This window comes from Poecilia reticulata, chromosome 21 (genome assembly GCF_904066995.2).
Source record: "Poecilia reticulata chromosome 21, P_reticulata-male-v2, whole genome shotgun sequence".
Taxonomy (NCBI): Eukaryota; Metazoa; Chordata; class Actinopteri; order Cyprinodontiformes; family Poeciliidae; genus Poecilia; species Poecilia reticulata.
In genome coordinates, this window is record NC_088850.1 from 2,152,560 (window position 1) to 2,172,173 (window position 19,614).

General features: G+C 40.7%; 2 protein-coding genes across 6 annotated transcripts in view; one reads left to right on the forward strand and one right to left on the reverse strand.

Moving 5' to 3' along the window:
• Positions 1-3,270: 3,270 nt before the first annotated feature.
• LOC103457176 (gap junction epsilon-1 protein) lies at positions 3,271-10,893 on the reverse strand. Of its 3 annotated transcripts, none has more exons than XM_081602287.1 (4): positions 8,643-10,893; positions 6,226-6,408; positions 5,480-5,677; positions 3,271-5,271 (listed from the first exon to the last, which is right to left on the reverse strand). In XM_081602287.1, exons 2-4 carry the CDS (start codon positions 6,349-6,351, stop codon positions 5,074-5,076), a joined length of 522 nt encoding a protein of 173 aa, XP_081458413.1. In that variant the 5' UTR covers positions 6,352-6,408; positions 8,643-10,893; the 3' UTR covers positions 3,271-5,073. The 3 variants fall into 3 exon arrangements, with proteins under 3 accessions (XP_081458413.1, XP_008395364.1, XP_008395363.1); XM_008397142.3 differs by having other exon boundaries at positions 8,639-10,893; XM_008397141.3 differs by having other exon boundaries at positions 8,038-10,893.
• A 1,006-nt stretch (positions 10,894-11,899) lies between these two features.
• nmbr (neuromedin B receptor) overlaps positions 11,900-19,614 on the forward strand; it is a 43,677-nt gene continuing 35,962 nt past the window's right edge. For all 3 annotated transcript variants that reach the window (XR_014085534.1, XM_081602286.1, XM_008397144.3), the window contains exon 1: positions 11,900-12,679. Coding sequence is in view for 2 of the 3 variants with exons in the window: in XM_081602286.1 (XP_081458412.1) it covers positions 12,252-12,679 (428 nt within the window). In the remaining variant the exon portion in view is untranslated. The remainder of the gene's footprint in view (positions 12,680-19,614) is intronic.

The window sequence follows — 19,614 nt, forward strand, 5'->3', positions numbered from 1 at the left end:
GTGTTTGGCATAACTGTCAAGTTTTGGACTTGTGGCTTCGGGTAATGTCGCTACTGAGCGGGAGGTGAAACTAGCGTTAGTGAGGAGGGTTTAATACGATCAAGCATTTTACATGAGGGGTGGTAACCCCAGTCTATGCTATAAAATGTGATTAAGATTAGCATCTAAATACGTTTTATTTCCAAAACAGAAAGGCTACGTAATGTTAGCCAGCTAACAAATTACTATTGCAGCTAGAAAAAACCAAAACACAAACCTTCGTAGTCAAACTGGTATCAATCAGCGAGGAATTTGTCCAGTTTAGATTATGTGTAGATAGTTGATGTTAGGATGTTAAACAGATGTTTGATGTCTTGTGAAAAGGGTCTATAAGGCTCTCCGAAGAGGACCACAGCGCAGGCATTAACAATCGATCTGCACACGGATCGTTCTCTTTCCTGTTTACTGACCAATAGAAGAAGAGCTGGACGTAGAAGCCAGCCCACCTGATTAGCATACAGACGAAGCAGAAATGCAGCGAGGAAATAATACAGAAATAAATAGAGAAATAAATACAGAAAACAATACAGAAATAGAGCAATAAATACAGCAAATGGAAATATATATTTATTCCTTTATTTATATATTTCTACTTTTATTTTTATATTGATTCTTTTATTTATTATTATGTTGGATATATATTTATTCTTTTATTTATATATTTATTCTTTTATTTATATATTTATTCTTTTATTTATATATTTATTCTTTTATTTATTTACGTCCGATATATATTTATTCTTTAATTTATTATTATGTCAGGTTTGGTCCTCCATAGGATACACCAGTCCTTCAAATCCATGAAAAAAAGAATGCATTTGTAGACCACATTTGGAGGAGCCTTGAAACTTAGCTTTCCTTTGAATGATGCTGCCTCTCAGTTTGGACACACAGGAATCCATCACTGTTTAGAGAAAATATGCGAAAGTCTATAATTTAATTTATGTATTTTCTGGAAAAATAATAAATTATTTATTTTCTTCTTTGAAATTTTCCTTGTTTTTCAACCTAAAGAAGTTTTTTTGAAGCCTCATGGGGGTGTCTCCAACTAGTCTTCATTTATTTTAACTTGGGGACGGCTTGATTGTCGGTCTTTCATCTTTATTAAGGATTATTAATTCCCTGAAAACGAATTTGATTTGCGTTGTGACTAATTGGACTCATTTTTAGTGAGTGTTGGATTCCACCAGGGTTGTTTTTGGTGTTCGCCTCCCATGGCTGCCTCCTCAGGCTCCTGTCCACCCTTGTGTGGTTGTTTGCCTTTTTATTTGTGTGGAACAAACTTTGCTTAAAGTCTGATTCTGATTCGGATTCATACCTTTTTAGATTTCTAGGTCAATCAACCAAGGAGTCTGATTGTTTTCAGTTCAAGAGATTTTTAATTTCATCTGTTTTTTGCAGATCTGGAGTCCACTTAGGCCTGGTTCACACAACAAAGGCAGGTCAGTGAAACGCAAATGTTTTATGGGTTTTGTGCCTTGCATTGCAAAACCTTTGGTTGTATACATGTAGCTTCAAGACATAGACAGAAATACAGCTTTAAGATCCACAAATCCTGCTTTAAACTTTTAAAATCTAGTATCAATTTTGGACTCAGATGTGAGCAAGTAAGGCAAAAAATCAATCACCTTCTGAGCCAATAAAATGTTTTATTCAAGAGATTCTGTAGTCTGTGGAAACCGATATATATTTACCAAGATACACTGAAGAAAACAAATCTAATGAAGCATTAAAACACTCAGAAGAAATTAGATTTCAAAGGCAGCAGAAGGATTTGGAGAGGGGAGTTTGTCTGTCATAGTTAAATGACTTTATGGTTTGTGGAAGAAAAGAAACTTTGATTTCATCGGTCTGGCTTGTGGTTGGATGAACCTGCGACCCCATGTTCTTCTTCATAAATCCCATCCTACTGCTTTTAGTAATAAATATTCATCTGATGCCTGTTTTCTTTGGTCCAAACCTCTGAAGGGAATGCTGTTTTTATGTGTTCCAACTACAGACTTGGAAATAAAAGTAAAATGAGATTTGGAGAGCGGCCTTTACCGGGGGTGATTCAGCGTATAGTCCGGGCCTTCATGTTCACTTCTATAATTCATTTTTACATTCATTGTCTTCAGCCTCGGATCTGATCTTTGTTTCCCTGACAAGATCAGGAAGCTGAATTGGTTTGGGGAACTGAGAACTGTTACAGTTACAGATAAAAATAGATGGCATAGAGCAGTGGTGTCAAACTCATTTTAATTTTTGGCCGAATCAAACATCTGAATCTTTTTAAAGGGCCGGTTGTGCCAGAATCTATAGATAAAACCAATAAAACGGTTAAATATCAATAAATAGCTGTTCCTCCAGGATTTGTGATTATTTTACTGTTTATTTTTGCAATCAAAATGACAGATTTTGTGTTAAATATTAAGAAATATTTGTAATTTTTAATTTTTTTTTACAATATTCACGCTAATGTATGATGTCAAATGTGACTCTTTATGACTCGCCGCATCAGTTACAGATTCAATGTTTTTGGCCAATTTTGAGAAAATTAGCAGTAAAATCAGGAAAGAATGTCGAAATTTGTTGATTTTGTGTGATTTGTGCAGATTTGTGAAAAATTGGAAGGACTCATTGATGTAATTTGGAGTACAGAGGGCCACACAAAAAGCTACGGCGGGCCATATTTGGCCCCCGGGCCTTGAGTTTGACACCTGTGGCACAGAGGGACAAGTGTGTGGATAAACCCACTGAGGTGCATAAAATGTTCCATCAACACTCTAATTGGCTGATTTTATGTTTTGAATGCAGATGATTAAACTATGGTCCCATTTCTTAAATAGCCAAGTGATTTTTATGTTCCTGCATTAACATAAATGTCAAAGCTTCCCATCTCCTTTACACCCTTATTTATAGCTTCCACAGCTACTGGCACCTCTTTAAAGATACATAAAGAGACAAATGCGTCCTGGGTTACATTGAATGCTGAAAATATTTAAAAATCATAATTTGAGGCCATTCAGTCGGTGACTAGCAACCGTCAAACAGAACTAAATGACTAAATGAAACAATCTTTCCTGAGGTTTACAGTGAAACTTGAACCTCCTTTTTGCATCTTGACCAGAAAAAATGGACAAGTTTAGACCAGTGTCTGTTTTTAATTACAATTTAAAAATTGCCAAACTAAATTGTTTTAATAAGATAAATAAGATAAATAAGATAATAAGATAAATAAAAAAACAAAGCTAATTGGAGAACATTTTCTTTAATAATCTCATAACAAATATCAAAATTACAGATAATATGCAATATCAGTCAGACAGACAGTTTTAATATGCATACATTGGTCATGAGGTGTGCCTTCCTGTAGCTAAGATACTGAAAACATCTTTGAGGGTGAAATTATGTCAGTACAAAGACAGAGATGTGGGAAATGGGTGTAGAAAGCATTTACCGTTTCTTTACACTTAGCAAAATCAGTACAAACTACAGCATGAATAGGAATTAAAGCAGAAAACATGCAGTAGTGGAAATTTCATACACATGTTTAAACCTTTAACATGTGCCACATGAGAAAACATCCCCTGATTTTTACAGTTTTAAATGTTGCTGGTTAGCATGCTAGCAACCGCCCACAGTTAGCATGCTAATCTGGACTAGCTGCTACCAGCTAACCTTCTGAAATTCCTGCAATTAGACTTGGAAGTATGCAGTGGATATACAAATGCTTAGGGGTTTAAAATACTAAGGGATGAAATCAATTACTGGTAGCATGCAGCGGGTCATGAAAGAAGCCCTGAACTGTTTACTCTGCAGACTTAGCCGACAGGCATTGGGTGTTATCCACTTTTCTCTTGTTGTCCAATCCTGTAACTGATATGATAAACAGATTGCTAAAAACTTCATAACAAAAGTTGGATGGATGTCTGAGTAAAAAAAGAATAAAACAGTACAGAAGATTAAATCATACATCCAAGGACAGACACTGACTTCAAAAGGAAAAATGCATGAAGTAGCTTAAATCAAATAAATGGGTATGTAGAGGAAATTATGTTAAATTCAGTGGTTAAGGAGCAAAAGACCAAAATCAGACGTGAACAAAGATTAAGGGCAGCTGCTGTAAACAAACTGAGGATTATCATAACAGAACCAACTTCAAATATGTCCAAATTTCCATATAGTTTTGTTCGCATCCATTAAAAATTATCATTGCTTGTTGACATTCTCCAAAAAAGTCAACACAACCAAGTTTTCTATTGCTTCTTTTTCTTACTTTGTTATACTGAAGCTACTCTGAGCTTGTATCTCGTTTAGTGACGAGGTCTGGGTCAAGACATTTTAATTCCTTTGAATTTCATGGAGATTAATTCAATCTGTTGGCCTTTCTGGCGCACTGGGTTGGTGGGAGACTTTGGGCTTCTTTCAGGACCACTGACCTTTTGTTTTAGCTTTACCAGACAATAGCTGTCAGCAGTAATCTGAGTTCAAGAGAAGATGCACTAGGCTGCTCAAAAATCAATGTATATGGTGAAAAGAAGGTCATATAATGTGTACATCTCAACCCTACAAACTTTTGTTCGGTATAATATTAGATCTGAGGTTCATCTCCAAGAAATGTTCAGATCTCTGTGAACCTTCAGTTAAAAAAATCTTCAAGTTTGGGTCAAAATGAGCTTTCCTTCTCCACTAATCAGAAGAAATGCATGGGATCTTAGCAGCTTTAAGAAGCAGACGCTTTCTGGCCATCCGGTCCAATCATTCAACACTTTTCGACCAAACCAGTACAGAACCGTCTTCTGAAATACACCAATGGATGGTCATTCTATACGTAAGGGCAGCAAACAAAAGAACAGCTGGTTCTGGCCAGCTCTGACATGCCTGCACCTTCCCAGATTTCCTGGTGATGCTTACTGACGTACCACAGGTGAGGTCCGACTCTAGCACCAACTCCCTGCTTCATGAAAGTCCCATTGACAATGAGCCCAACATGAACAGTTTGAGAATATGACAGATATTTTCACTCACTGTGTTTGTGCGTGAACCTTTCTATCATTGATTGCTGAGATAACCAAGTCTCCGGCAGAGTATTTCAAATATCTCAGCAATGCAGAGGAGAATGGTGATCACAGTGAAAGTGTACATAGCACTGAGGAAGATGGTTTTTTCAAAGTGTTCAGGTACCATGCACTTAGTCACATTGAAGGCCTTCTCCAAGGAGCTGGCATCACAGACGTACACCGGGTGAACCTGAGGACAGCAGAGAGGTGTGAGGCAGTGGGTACGTTGGGTTTGGTTTATTCCACAAGGACCTGCAGTTCCAGGTCCAGACACAACCTTCGAAATCTAAGTCAAGCTGTTGCATTCTTATCAAAGACAAGTAACTTTCTGCACCAACTCTACAAAACAAGCCATATTTGTTCATGTATTAGCTAAAAGTTGTCAGAAATGGACAAACCTGAAAACCAAAGAGGTGGCTCTGTAGCCAGAAGGCGATGATTTCTAGAATGATGCGGAGCAGAACGGAGATAATGTAGAAGACGGTGTAGATGGGCCGTTCAAGAATTTCCTCTTGCTCTATATTCTTACAGGCGGCGTACAGGTGGAACCAAGCTCCAGGAACCAGGACAGTCACCAGCTGCAGCGCCCAGAAGACCTGCAGAGAGCAGAAACATAAAGGTATAAACAGGAAACACTGGGTGTTAGGGAGAAAGGTTGTTGCACCATGGTGTATAAGATAGCTGCGCCAACTCCCTGCAAACTACTAACTGCTTGAAGAATTTAATAGTTAGTAGAAAACAGTCGATAACCAAAACCTCCCAAATGTCAAACTTTATTCAACTGAAAGGTCACACCCTGTCAGCCATGTAAATTAGTGCTTTAATTTATTTGGAAACATTAAATTAGGTGTGCAACTGCTTTCAAGGTTAGCAAGGTGCTAAAGCACTAAGCTAGAAATTAGCTCCGCTACTAGTGCATTAGCAAAAGTGCGCTGCCTGCATCCTGCATGCAGGAAAAAAGTCACCTTGAACCGTCTGAGAAATTATAGCAGTTCTATCATTCCACCCTGGAAATAACTTAGGCCTAATGAATATGAGGGAAATGTTGAGGCCCATGATGAGGGAGTTGAAACATCTGACCAGTACTGTGTTTGAGGTTTGTGCTGAGATGTTTTCTCTGGTTCGTAGTGTTGCTTGGTCCCACCTGAGGTGTTATGGGTCTGAACTGGTTGTAGCAGAACAGGTTGAGCTCTCGTCGATCCGGGTCGCAGCTGAAGTGCAGAGCTTCATTCCCGTAGACCGCGAAGCCAAGAACACCCAGGAAGAACATCCGAACCGAGCCGAAGAACAGCGTGTGGAACTGGCCGATGACAGTGGGAGGCCTGAGCTGGAGCACAACCACAGACAGACAGACGGAGATCACTCAGAGGCAGAGACAGCGTTAAAATTGGTCATACTTGGAAGGTCCGGTTACTCTTTTTTCTTCTTTTTTACATTTTTTACAAGGTTCTGGTTACAAAACTGTAGAGATTATCTTTCACATCTCTCCTCTGTCTTAAAGTCCTGCAGATGTCTGTGCAGGGTTTTAGAATAATCCCCCTTCAGTAATGCTCATGTACTGCAAGTCAGCTACCTGAAAGAAAGCCATGCTTTCCCAGAAAGAAATAAAAATAAATGTAAGTTAGCTACTTTATCCACAACCAGCTAACTCAGTCTTTGTTGGAAGCAGACTTTTCCCGGCAGTGATCAGTAACAATCAAGATGATCAAAGTTGACAATATTTACTTTTACTGTGAGTTTTTCCATTTTGCATACAAAACGTCTGCTGATTTCCACAGATCGCTTTTAAAGTAATAACTGCTCTTCAGACCAACCTGCCTGTGAAACTACAACCACTCAAGGACGTTGCATCACGTTCTTTCTCAGGAACCATCAACTCAAAATAACTTTTGTTTGATTGAGGTGTTTTTTGTCTTTTATAGAAAAAGAGTTAATGCGCTAAAGGGGAAATGGAAATACATTTATTTAACAAATATAACAGATATAACAAACACGCTTTCCACTGGTAGATCTCTCTGCCTTACCAGAGGTATGAATTTAAATGCCAAGCCTCTGGCATGTAGTGGAGGACTCTGTCCATGTGAGCTTCATGCTAGCTTGCAACTTCTACATCCTGTTTATTACAGCTGTGTGTAACTTCAGCGATGGTCAAAATTAGGCTAGCCTGGTTGATTCACTTCAAAACAGCAGATGGAAAAATGTGTAATTAGCATTTTTCACTTTTCTAAAAGTTAACTCAAAATTTAAATGACAACTGGATGGAAACATGGCTAACATCTGATCCGATACAGCTGTAATCTGACTCTATGTCTGTATTTTAACTTCCCTTCAATCCACCATGTGGTGAATTCATTCGCTTTTTCGACTCTCGCGTCGAAAAAACATAATGTGAGGAAATTTGAATAAGGTTTTGCATCAGGTTTAGCTATAACAAGATAAACAGACGTTTTAACATCAGCTTGAATTTTAGTGTTTATACTTTTTCACTGTGGTGATTTAAAGGCAGACCAAAGCGAGCTTCAAAGTCCCTCTGCAGGGTGCTGGTTTGTTGGGTCTCCAAACTGCTCTTCTTACACATCATTTAACGTGAATTTCTCCTCCTCCGTAGATAATATGGCTTACAAACCTGATGTGTTCTGTAAGCTTTAACTTTAGTACCTGGTTGCATGTTCTCCAGTTTCAGTCATGCAGCTGGGTGAAAGCCGTAGATAAAAGCAGTTGGATCATGGTCTGATTAACATTGCGGCATTTTTACTCAGCTGTTAGAAAGAAGGAGAACCTGCTTTTGTCTGCCAGATAATCAGAGTCCCTGAGCTCTGATGGCTGAAAACAAAAAGCCATTCAGAGGAAACATTTCATCTCTTCAGCTGCTCCGCTCTGATACAACCACCATCTACCAGAAAACAGCAAACATGATGTCAACAGCAGGATAATGGCTCCTGCCTCATCTACTCACACATCCTTCGTAGAAGTTCTTGATGTAGTTTAAAGACATGATTTGCTGTGTGGCTCCGGGTGGCTCCGGGCCCTCGTGGCCAGGACTCCACAAACCTGCAGCTGAACTCTTCCACCTCTCTTTCTCTCTCCTGAAATCATGTAGCCTTTTATCTCCCCCTAAACACACTGACCCACTCAGTGGAAAAAACACAACAGGGACCAGGGGGCCAACAAAGAGCCAGGGGCGGGGGCCCTGGGTCGCCCGCGTTTTAATCCCTACTGGACCCTGTCAGCGAAAAAAGTCGTCCTGTGGAGCACAATGCACAGGAAACACCTGGTTATGTGAAACAACTGATGGGTTTATTCTTTATTTCTGTTAATCTGGAGCTTCACTCACTGAAAACAAGTTCAGATTTCAATAAATGATCTAAAAACTAAAAGCTTCCTGCACTTTATTTCAGAGGTTTGGTTGAAATGGAAACATGAGTCCAGCAGCATCAGCAGTCAAACACACACACACTCCTACTGCACACACACATCTGAGGTCCCAAAGATAGAGAGAAGAACCAGAACAAGACCAGAACCAGAACCAGAACCAGAAGAAGAAGTTAGTCACACACCAACCGGAATCCTGGCGGCGTGCTGTTCATTCCCTCTCTTTTTTCCCAAACACAGATCCCAGTTTCATCCCAGCTGTTGGACAGTACAGGTCAGACGAGCCTAAGTCACGTTACATGGAGGTGAGGTGAGCCACTTCCTGGCACGACTTTCAAAATAAAACAGAAGCAGAAATCTGCAGCTGCTAAAGTGAGTCTTTCTGCTCCGTTTAAACAGGAAGTAAGAGCTAAAACTGGCCTTCAGGTTCTAGACTCTGGTGAATCACAGGAAGAGGAAAATCCTGCAGAGACAATCTGAACTGAGTGCAAACAGGAACAGCAACATAAACGCCTCCGAGCAGCAGGGCTGCTTTCAAAGGAGCAGTGTGATGCGTTTACATGCATGGTGACATCATATAGCACAATCAAGCACAATCAAGTAACTATGTTACTTCAGTTGTTATGAAAATGCTACACATATCAAATATGAGTTAAAAGAAAAGTTACTTCATAACTTAGTGGTTTTAAAAATGGGCCAATCTCTCTTTAAAACCTCCTGCTCTTTCTGAAACAACATGTCTCCTCTATTAACCTTCTAACAACGTTTTCACCAGCGTCTCACTGAGCAGCAGCTCCTATAACGAGCTCAGCAGTTCCACCAGCTGTTTGCTAATTGCTGCCGGCTAGTCTGAAGGAGCCGAGTGGGGGAGTCATGTGGGAGTCGCTGCTCTGTGGGGCAGAAGCCCGGTAGCTTACAAACTGCAGCTCAGAGGAGGAGCTGCGCCTCGAAGGCGGGGCTACGACCAACCAGGTGTTTTGCACAGCTGTATGGTTGCCATGGAGATTAAAGGATTCCTCAAACATGCTAGAAGGAAACAAGGCAATGCTACACTGATAAGGGATTAGCATTATAACATAATGTACAACTCAGAAAAGTCGAGTTTACATATTACTGCCCCTTTAAGCAACTTCTTGGGTGTCACACTTGAAGCTTTCTGAACTGACAGATTGGATCTTTAATCAGTCAGAACATTCAGCAGAGATCCAACTCGTCCCACCTCTGACTTTAACCATCTGTGACAGAATCAGACCCACTCGGTCGGTTAAAGTCTCATTAAGCAGCGAGACAGAAAGCTCCCAGATGGAGTCCTTCATCTCCAAGAAAACTTGGACGAAGGTGAGAAATAAAAGAAGTTTTCTCTGTTCTCAAGTTCTCCTGATCACATTCTGCAGGTGTCACCAGGACGGGGAATTATTTCTGGACACCAAACAGATTCTTGGTCGTGGCGCAGAGCTTCTCCTCTACATGCATGCGATAAAAACCATGCTGCACATTTAATCCCAAGGTGAATTATTGCAGACAGAGAACCTGCTGAATTTGTAAAACACACACAGGCTCTTCATACAGACTCACGAAGGCGTAATAAATCACAGCTATTGCTTATTTGCACATTTTATGTCTAAAGGTACCAGATTCATCAAAAACATCCCAACATCCACATTAATATGCGGCTTTAGAGTCAGCAGCAGGAAAATCACATCTTCAGGAAAACAGACTTTGCTGCTTTTACATCTGCTTCTGTGAGGATTCAGGTTTCTGCACGGCTGGACTTTGGTCACACTTCAATATTCATCAGACAATCCAAAGGGAGAAATGGAGCAGGAAGCTGGGCAGACAAAAGGTAGTGCTGCACCACAGCAGAGAGGCTTTTTTTTTTTACCTGAATCAAACCTGATCTGTCTACTGTAGTTCTGGATCCAAACAGAAAGCAGCAGGTTTACAATGCTGCCCCTAGTGGCTGCATTTCTGTCCCCTCTGAGCTGCAGCAGCATATGAACCCAGAGAAAACAGCAAAACCACCAGCCAGGTAAAAAAAAGTGAACAAAGCCAACATGCTCTGCTTAGATCAAACCAAAATGAACATTTCTAAATAAATATAAAACCCTGAAGAGAAAAAAACAAAACAACATCTTTATGACACACGGTGGTGGCAGCATCATGCTGTTGGAACAGAAAGATGGATGGAGACTTGAAGACTTGATGCTGGGCTGGAGCTTCACCTTCCAGCAGGACAACCACCCTAAACCTCCATGGTTTAGATCAGAGCCGATTCATGGGTTAGAATGGCCTAGTCAAAGTCTAGACTAGCGGTTCTCAACGTGGGCAAATGAAACTAAATGGAAATGAATGAAGAACAAAATGCAAGAATAAACTAAGAAACTAAAGTAAATACAGAGGAATAAACTGGTATGGCAAGACCTTTAGAGCATTAATTAATACAGAGACTGTATGGCAAGAATAAACAGACACTATTTCCAGATAAAAGATAAAATAATATTGTTGAAGTGCCATGGGCAGGGGCGCAACTACACATTATTCAGGTGGATGCGAAAACATAAATCGGCGCCCCCCCCCCCCCCCCCCCCCCCCACGACGGAGCGTAAAAACATACGCTCGCCTCCCCCCAACCCCCCTCCTCCAGACGCCGATACATTTACCCCGTTATGTGCGCGAGGTGAAGGAGTGTACGGGAAAACATAATCGGTGCGCCGATTCAAAACATCTACAATAATGATAATAACATTAATGATAAAATAATTGTCAGTGCAAGTAGCCTACAAATTCTTTGGTGGGGGGCAGTGAGGGACCTGGATAAAGGCTGGGGGGGCGCTGGCCCGAAAAAGGTTGAGAAACACTGATCTAGACCTAAATCCAACTGAGAATGTCTGGTAAGATTTGAAAATTGATCTTCACAGACATTTTGTTTCCAATCTAACTAGAGCTTGGTTTATTTTTAAAAGAATGGGGGAAACTTTTTAATCTTCTGTTTTTAAGATTTATTTTAAAAAACACGACAGAATAATGGCTCTGCAGCAAATAACCCTTTAACGGAGCATCAGGCTGGGATTTCTTTATTTTCAAACGACGAGAATGAAGTCATTATTATGACAGTAACAATTATCACAAAATGTTAGGAGAAAAAAAAAGCTGTTTTAGTGATAAAAAAGAATAATGATCATGTTTTTATCACTGGAACCTCAAGAAGGAATTCAGATTACAACAGAAATGTTCCAGCGGGGCGATTCCTGGAAAAACCCATAGAACAACAACAAGAAGCAAAGCCAAGAAAGAGCTGCGCGCGCACACACACACACACACACACACACACACACACACACACACACACACACACACACACACACACACACACACACACACAGCTGGGTTCCAATATAAACATGCAGTAAATAATGAACCAGTCTCTTCGCTCCACAACATGACAGCAGTTTTAAGAACGAGATTTTTCTCCCGTGACTTTCTGTGGTTCATCCTCCTGATTTATTGAGAAGCACGTGGGAAACGAGCTGAATGAAGCGCGCGCACAGCAGAGAGGGAGGCAGCTCTCCAACAGGTGCATCCTCTTCCTCTTCCTCCTCCTCCTCCTCCTCCTCTTCCTCCTGCTCCTCTTTACGCGCTCAGCTCCCTGCCTCTGCTCACTCTGCGGCTCAGACCTGCAGCCCTCAGATCAAGTGTCGCTCCAAACTTTTCTCTCCGCTCTCAGGCTGATCCAGCTGCACCACCGCGCTGGTTTTACGCGCAGCAGCTCCTGCAGCTGGAGCTCCCCTCCTCCCCAGCATGGATGACGAGTTCCTCTCCAACCTCTCCCCGGCTCCACCCGGAGACCCCGAGGCGTTGACCCCCAACTCCACCGCGGAGCCCGGCTGGTGGGGGGCCTCCGACGGCGGGGAGACGGTGCACTTCGTGGTGCGCTGCGTCATGACCTCTGTCTACATCCTCATCATCACCGTGGGTCTGCTGGGGAACATCATGCTGGTGAAGATCTTCATCACCAACAGCGCCATGCGCAGCGTACCCAACATCTTCATCTCCAGCCTGGCTGCGGGCGACCTGCTGCTGCTGGTCACCTGCGTGCCCGTGGACGCGTTCCGGTACTTCTCGGAGGAGTGGGTGTTCGGCGAGGCGGCGTGCAAGCTCATCCCCGTCATCCAGCTCACCTCGGTCGGCGTGTCGGTGTTCACGCTCACGGTCCTCAGCGCGGACAGGTAGGAGGACCCGGTGAACTCCGGAACAAGTTTTATCTGCTGGAAGGAAAATCTGCAGGAGTTCTGATGGTTAACAGGAAATCCAGAGATGTGAAATGTTTGCTCTCCTCTTTGAGCCGCTTCAGCTTTGCATGCGATTTTCCTAAAAATAGAAAATGATGGAATCAGCTTTTAATTAAGAACTGAAAAAATATCACCGCTATATTTACAGTTTGGATTAAATTAATAATTTGACCCTGTGTGGATATTAAAAAAATCCAGAATAAATTCAGATTTATGTTCCTTATTTTTTTTGTTCTTTGTTTTTTGCCATAAACACAAAACTCGACTTTCATTCCTGCTCCTGGTTTCTAGTTTCACATCATCCACATTTCAAAGCTCCAGCTGAAAGCGTCAGTAAAACGTTTTCACCCCCTTTTATCGAATCATCAACAATAAAATCTGGCCTTTTTCCCCCCACAAAAACATAAATAATAAAAAAAAAACTTTCAATATCAAAGTGAAAGTGATTTCTACAAAATAATTACATAAAAATATGTAACACAAAAGGGGTGATTGCATAAATATTCACTTCCTCCAGGTCAGTATTTGGTGTGGATCGGTCTCACTCAGGCTCCTCTGCTCTGCAGTTTTCCTCCATTCTTCCTGCTGAACTGTTAAACCTCTGTTAGGTTGATTTGGATCAGCTGAGAACAGGTCTGGGCTTTGACTGGGCCACTCTGGAACCTCCACCTTGTTGCTTTAGCAGGATGCTCTGTGGAGTCGTTTTCCTGTGTAGTTACGTTTTCTGAAGCCGTCCGATGGAAACAAACTCCAGGATCTCCTGATATTTTGATGCTTGCTGCGTGTTGGAACCTGTCGGCCACCGTAACGTCGTGCAGTACAACACTTCCACCAGTAGTGAAGCAGTCCACAGCATGACGCTGCCACCGCCATGCTTGACGGTTGATACGTTGCTTTTAGGTTTTAAAATCTCACTTTGACTCTTCCAAACATTGTTCTTGTCATTTTGGAGGCGTCTGGATGATGATCCAGAAAAAGCTTCTGGAATGATCCAAGACTCGACTCCATGATTATTAAACATCTTTAGAAGGAAACCAAGCAGTTTAACTGAACTTTACCAATTTCACAAGGAAAAACGAAAAGAATTAAGATTGTTGGTGGCAACAAAAAGTGAGGATATGTGTATATTTGAGCTTGTTCAGCCCAGAGACAACAAATGAACAAATCACTCAAAAAATGATGAAATTGGTCTGAAGAAGACATTGTAACCCAAACAGCCATGCAGAAACATGGCTGTTTGGGTGAGAAACGTCTTCTTCTTAGACGTTTCTCAAGGCTTTGTGTTTGTTCCTGGTGGATCAATCCATCTTCAGTCCATTATCTGCTGCTTCTTCTTCGTTCTCCTCTAGTTGTCCTTCATTGATCTGTTGCTCTTTAAATCTGTGCCGACCAAAAAAGTTGAAAAAGAATTTAAAACTTTAGTATATCATCTTTTGCTGAATTTAAGGTTTGGATGAATGAAACATTTACAGGACAGACGATCGAGTGACTCGGCTTCTTTAGGTTTTATTGTTTGTTCCTCTGCTGGTCGCTCGCTGGTTGCTGCTCAGAGTAATGAGGATGTTTGTTCTTCTCCTGTCTGGATTCCAGCAGCATGATGAAGTCATCAGAATCGGCTCGGGCTCTGCTGGTTCTCATCCTCCTGGTTTCCTGCGGCGCCTCAGCTGGGATTCTGCTCTCTCTCTCCAGCTGAGACAAGTTTACACCAGAAACTGTTTGTTTTCACTGAGCAGTGATTCAGAAACTCGCCGGTTTTTCTCCTGCTGGCTGATTTTCATGCAGCTGCTGCGAATCTCTCACATATTTTACCAGTTGATTTGAGTCTAAGTACATCTGATACATTCCTGGGAGATTTTATTATATTCATTTAAGTAACATAAATTTAAAAAATGGGATAAAGTTGCAGATCAGTCTGGATATTTATTGAAGAGAAGTTTTTCCTTCTGTTCATTTAACATAATAAATGTTTATCATGAAACAAAGTTAAACTTTAATCCAAAACAAAGACAGTTTTGTAGTAAAAACTCATAAAAGAATTGAAATGAAAAATAACTTTTGTAGCAGCAGAGCATTCTGGGAATTGCAGTATAAATGGTGCCTTCAGTTCTAACAGACATTTGGAGTTTTTTTCATTGGCCAAATATGATCATGCTGTGGACCACATTCAGCCCACGAGCCTAATTTTGAACCCTATGACTTATAAAACTAGCTTTTAGATTCTCTTCATGGAGATTTAATTCAAATAAAAATAAAATACAAATACCACATCAGAACAAAGAAAATTAATTTTGTATAAAAAAAATTAAAACCAGTTTATGCACAACATGAACATGCATAAGACTCCTGATTTAAGTGTTTGTCCATGTCAATGGAAAGTTAAGTGGAAGGAAAAATCTAAGAGAAACATTCCATATTTATTGCATTAAGATAATCCTTATTTTATATTATTGTAACATTTGAACTTTTAGTTTTCATCAAATGTAAACCAAAATTCTTAAAAATATATCGAGCTGTAGTGCCTGAAAATGAACGTAATGGTTTTGTGTAATTTATTACTTTTATTTTTACAAAAAATAAAAATAAAAAAACAATAATTGAAGTTGATCTAAACGCCAAACTGAACATTTCTGTTTTCTGTCGGCCTCCTTCAGGGAGGATCTTCAGAAGCTCAGAGCAGAAATAAGAAATAAAACTTAATTCTTCTGGGCTGCACAGTGGTGCAGTTGGTAGAGCTGTTGCCTTGCAGCAAGAAGATTCTGGGTTCGATTCCCGGCCCCGGTCTTTCTGCATGGAGTCTCCATGTTCTCCCTGTGCATGGTGGGTTTTCTCCAGGTACTCTGGTTTCCTCCCACAGTCCAAAACATGACTGTCAGGTTGATTGTCCTCTCCAAATTGCCCCTAGGTGTGAGTGTGTGTGTGCATGGTTGTGTGTCTCTGTGTTGCCCTGCGACAGACTGGTGACCTGTCCAGGTGACCCCGCCTCTCACCTGGTACGCCAGCTGGAGAGGCAGCAGCACCTCCTGAGGGACAAGGGTGTAAGAAAATGGATGGAACTTAATTCTTAGGTTTTCTGGAAATGCTGTTAGACATTTTCCAGAAGATCTCTGTTTGTAAGTGGAAAGAACTGGATGTTCAGTTTGTTCTGACTGAACTGAAAAAAATCTGCATTCATCGCATGAAACTTAATGAAAAGAGTTTATCCTAACCAGATAATAAGATTGCACTATAATCTGTTAGCATTAAAGACATTGTGTCAGGAAGACAGATTGGTTTGATCAGGTCCATCATTCTGGGCGGCGTTGTAACGCAGAACAACAGCAGGATAATAATAATAATAATAATAATAATAATAATAATAATAATAATAATAATAATAATAATTGTAGATGTGAGATATGATGAGGAGAAAAATGGCACAAAAGAAACAGTGGATGAGAGGACAGAGTGAATCAGTTCTACAGGAGAGCCGGAGCTGCTCTGCTGTTTGTGATGCTGCAGCAGAACAAACGGAGCCTCCAGGCTCAGCAGACAGAGTTCAGTGCTGCAGGTGATGAATCACCGGCTGGAGGCTCGGCTCCACGAAGAGGTGGAGCTCATGTTCCTCAGCAGGGGGCCGATCGGTCAGAGGACGACATAAATCAGCTCATTGCTTCTCCATAAATCAGAGCGTATCTAAGGTGGGATTCATGTTTTAATGGGTCTGGAGGAAATAAGAGCAACATCATTAATGGTTTGTTCAGCTCTCTTAGACTTTGACTGGGACGTTTCAGCTCAGGTCATTTTGTCATGTTGCTTTAGAGAGCAACATGACAAACCACGGCTGCACAGTGGCGCAGTTGGTAGAGCTGTTGCCTTGCAGCAAGAAGGTTCTGGGTTCGATTCCCGGTCCTTCTGCATGGAGTCTCCATGTTCTCCCTGTGCATGGTGGGTTTTCTCCAGGTACTCCGGTTTCCTCCCACAGTCCAAAAACATGACTGTCAGGTTAATTGGCCTCTCCAAATTGCCCCTAGGTGTGAGTGTGTGTGTATGGTTGTGTGTCTCTGTGTTGCCCTGTGACAGACTGGCGACCTGTCCAGGTGACCCCGCCTCTCGCCCGAAACGTTAGCTGGAGAGGAACCAGCAACCCTCCTGACCCCACTGAGGGACAAGGGTGCAAGAAAATGGATGGATGGATGGATGCTTCAGAGAAAATACGTTTTCTCATTTAATCTTTCCAATTCACTTGACATTTAACATTTAACATGTGCTCTCCTAACTAACCCCCAAACCAACTTTATTTTGCAGATAAACAGTATAAACTTTAAGGTGCTTTAAGGTGTTTATAGAAGAAATATAAGATATAGAAAAATCCTTTGTTGTTCCACAATGGTAAGATTTCATAGAGGCAATAACAGCAGATTCACACAAAGATGAAACGTAAAATAGTTATAAAAACAGAATAAAGAATAAAAATTTAAACTTAAATATTGTGCAGTTATATAAGAAACTCCATTAAAAGTATTTATGTTTCTGTACAAACTGTCAATAATTTAAACTTGTTTCCTTCTTGCTCTAAAAGTGTCTCAGTGCTGCCCTCTTTGGGTTGAAGACTGGCTACTACAGTTTAATTTTCCTATTGGTTCCAGGAGGAAAATAAAACCATCTCAGTCAGATATACGCCCCCTGGTGGCGAGTCAGGAGTTGGAATAGGAGTTGGAATAGTTGTCGTCCATCTGCAGCGTTTTTCAGGCTTGAATGTGTGAGATTCATTTTCACTTCTTCACTTCTGCCAATCCACAAATGTGCAGAAAGCAGCGCTGTTTGTTTTGTTTAGCTTTTCATCACTTCTGCTAACTTTGAAAATGTTTCACACACATATTTTCCCCTAAAAAAAAAATTCTGGGTAAATTCTAAGTGTTAATTTTCCTAGCAGTCGTGTAAAGTTTAAGTTAAATAAAGTTTGACATCTGTGTTGAAGTTTGTGGTTATTGACCATTAAACCTGTTTTTTGACGGTACACAATCAGCCACAAAGTTAGCAATACTCAACAAATATAAAACTGAAATTATGACTTAAAGATCTGCTCAAAGCATGACTTCGTAAAGCTCAAATCACACATGTAGGAGAGTAATGACATGTTAGGACGTTTTGTTGTCATATGGTGGGCAGCAGTCTGTTTTAATTTAGCGTTTTAGCATTTTAGCATCAGCTTCCATTAAATTCCATGTTGTTTACTGTTTATGATTTGTGCTTTAGGGTTGCACAAGCTAATGTTTTTGTCAGCGGTGCTGCAGGTCTGCTCAGTTCCTGCAAAGCAACTGGTGCTTCCACATGTTGCCGAAGTCTCCAGTAACAAAGAAGAAGTTGATAGATTAGGGTTAGCCATTTTATTTTAAGAAAAGTTGATTAGGAGGTGTGAAAAATACAAAAAAAAATAGAGCAACAAAGTGAGAAAGTTGACATAAGTCTTTGTCTCGCCCTGACCGCTTGGTGTGAGGCTGTGCATTAATTAAATCCCTCCAACATGTCTGACCAACTTTCTGACTGTACAGCCAAAGATTTAGAGAAATGGCAAAAGCAAATGAGGTGGATTAGTTACTCGGATGATACGAGTTACGACCACATTTAATTTTCCTTTGAGACAAGTCAAAGGAGACGGTTTGACATTAATGTCTTCCCACTGGCACATCTGTAGGCTGCAGAGCATCAAACACTCAAAACCTCTGATTCTGTTTGAATGTTTGCTGTATATGTTGGTATGAATTACAAACTGTGCTGAAGGTAAAACCACCTGTAGCATCATTTATTCTCGGAGCACTTGCATCCATCTGGTGTCACCTCATTTACTGCAGGCAAATGTAAAACAGAGAGCTTAAAATATTCAGAATCAGAGCTACCTGGGGCTCCTGGAGGCCCCGAAGTCCTACAGGAAGCTCAGAGGTTCTTTAAAAGTCATTTATCAGCGTTACTAAAGGCACAATAAAAGTCTTGAAATAGATAGAAGAAAGGAGCCAACGAAAGCTACAGGGAGTCGTCTCCTTTGTTTCATCAGTTCCTTTCTTTATCACATTTCCAAGGTTGATTGTTTTCTCCCCCAAAGTTTCCTCCTGACTACGTAACTCCATCTTACTGCAGATCTCTGATGGATACTTACAACCTTTTGGCTCATTTATGGTTTAAAATCAATGCAAGTCGTGCTGCATTCAAGGACATCAGGAAAAAGGCACCACAGCCATTCAACATGACATTTAAACCACAAAAATACAATAATGACACATAGAAATATCAGAATAATTAGTTTTAAATCATGTAGTAAAGCATTAAGTAACACTTTGGTCATGTCATCACCTTGTTCTGACTCCTCCCTGCATCAACGTCCGCCTCGCTAATGAACGACAGAGAAAATCTGGAATCAAATCAGCAGAGGCGTCTAATGAATCGTATTATCTGAGTTCACGGTGAGTAAATCACATTCACAGTGACGTGTGGGTCACAGATGCCAGGGTCAATTATTGGACCGTTCGTCTGGAAAAAAGCCACGCGCGGCTTTATGTGAAGTATGGAGATGCTGCAAACAGCAATGACTTTAATATGTAAATAAATACATACATAAAAAGGATCAAACAGCAGCTGGAAATAAATGTTAAATTCTCATTAAATCACTAGATAGAAAGTGATGTTTATTTATATGAACTTAATCTGCCTCATAATCTGTCAAAATGTATCAAAAACCAGTTATTTACTGGTTACATTAAACTGTTTATCTCTGATTTATGTAAATAAGAAACAAGACTAAAATAAAACAAAACTCTCATTGCCTTGAAGTGGTTTCTGACTGATCACTTTTCAGATTTTATCCCCCATCACCATGTTTATCCATGTTTTTCTTCTAA

Coding starts and splice junctions, on each gene's coding strand:
- LOC103457176 (XM_008397141.3), bottom strand. CDS start 8,076: ATGTCTTTAAACTACATCAAGAACTTCTACGAAGGATGT. Junction 6,409..8,037: donor AGAACTTCTACGAAGGATGT/GTGAGTAGATGA, acceptor GTTGTGCTCCAG/CTCAGGCCTCCCACTGTCAT. Junction 5,678..6,225: donor TCAGACCCATAACACCTCAG/GTGGGACCAAGC, acceptor TGCTCTCTGCAG/GTCTTCTGGGCGCTGCAGCT.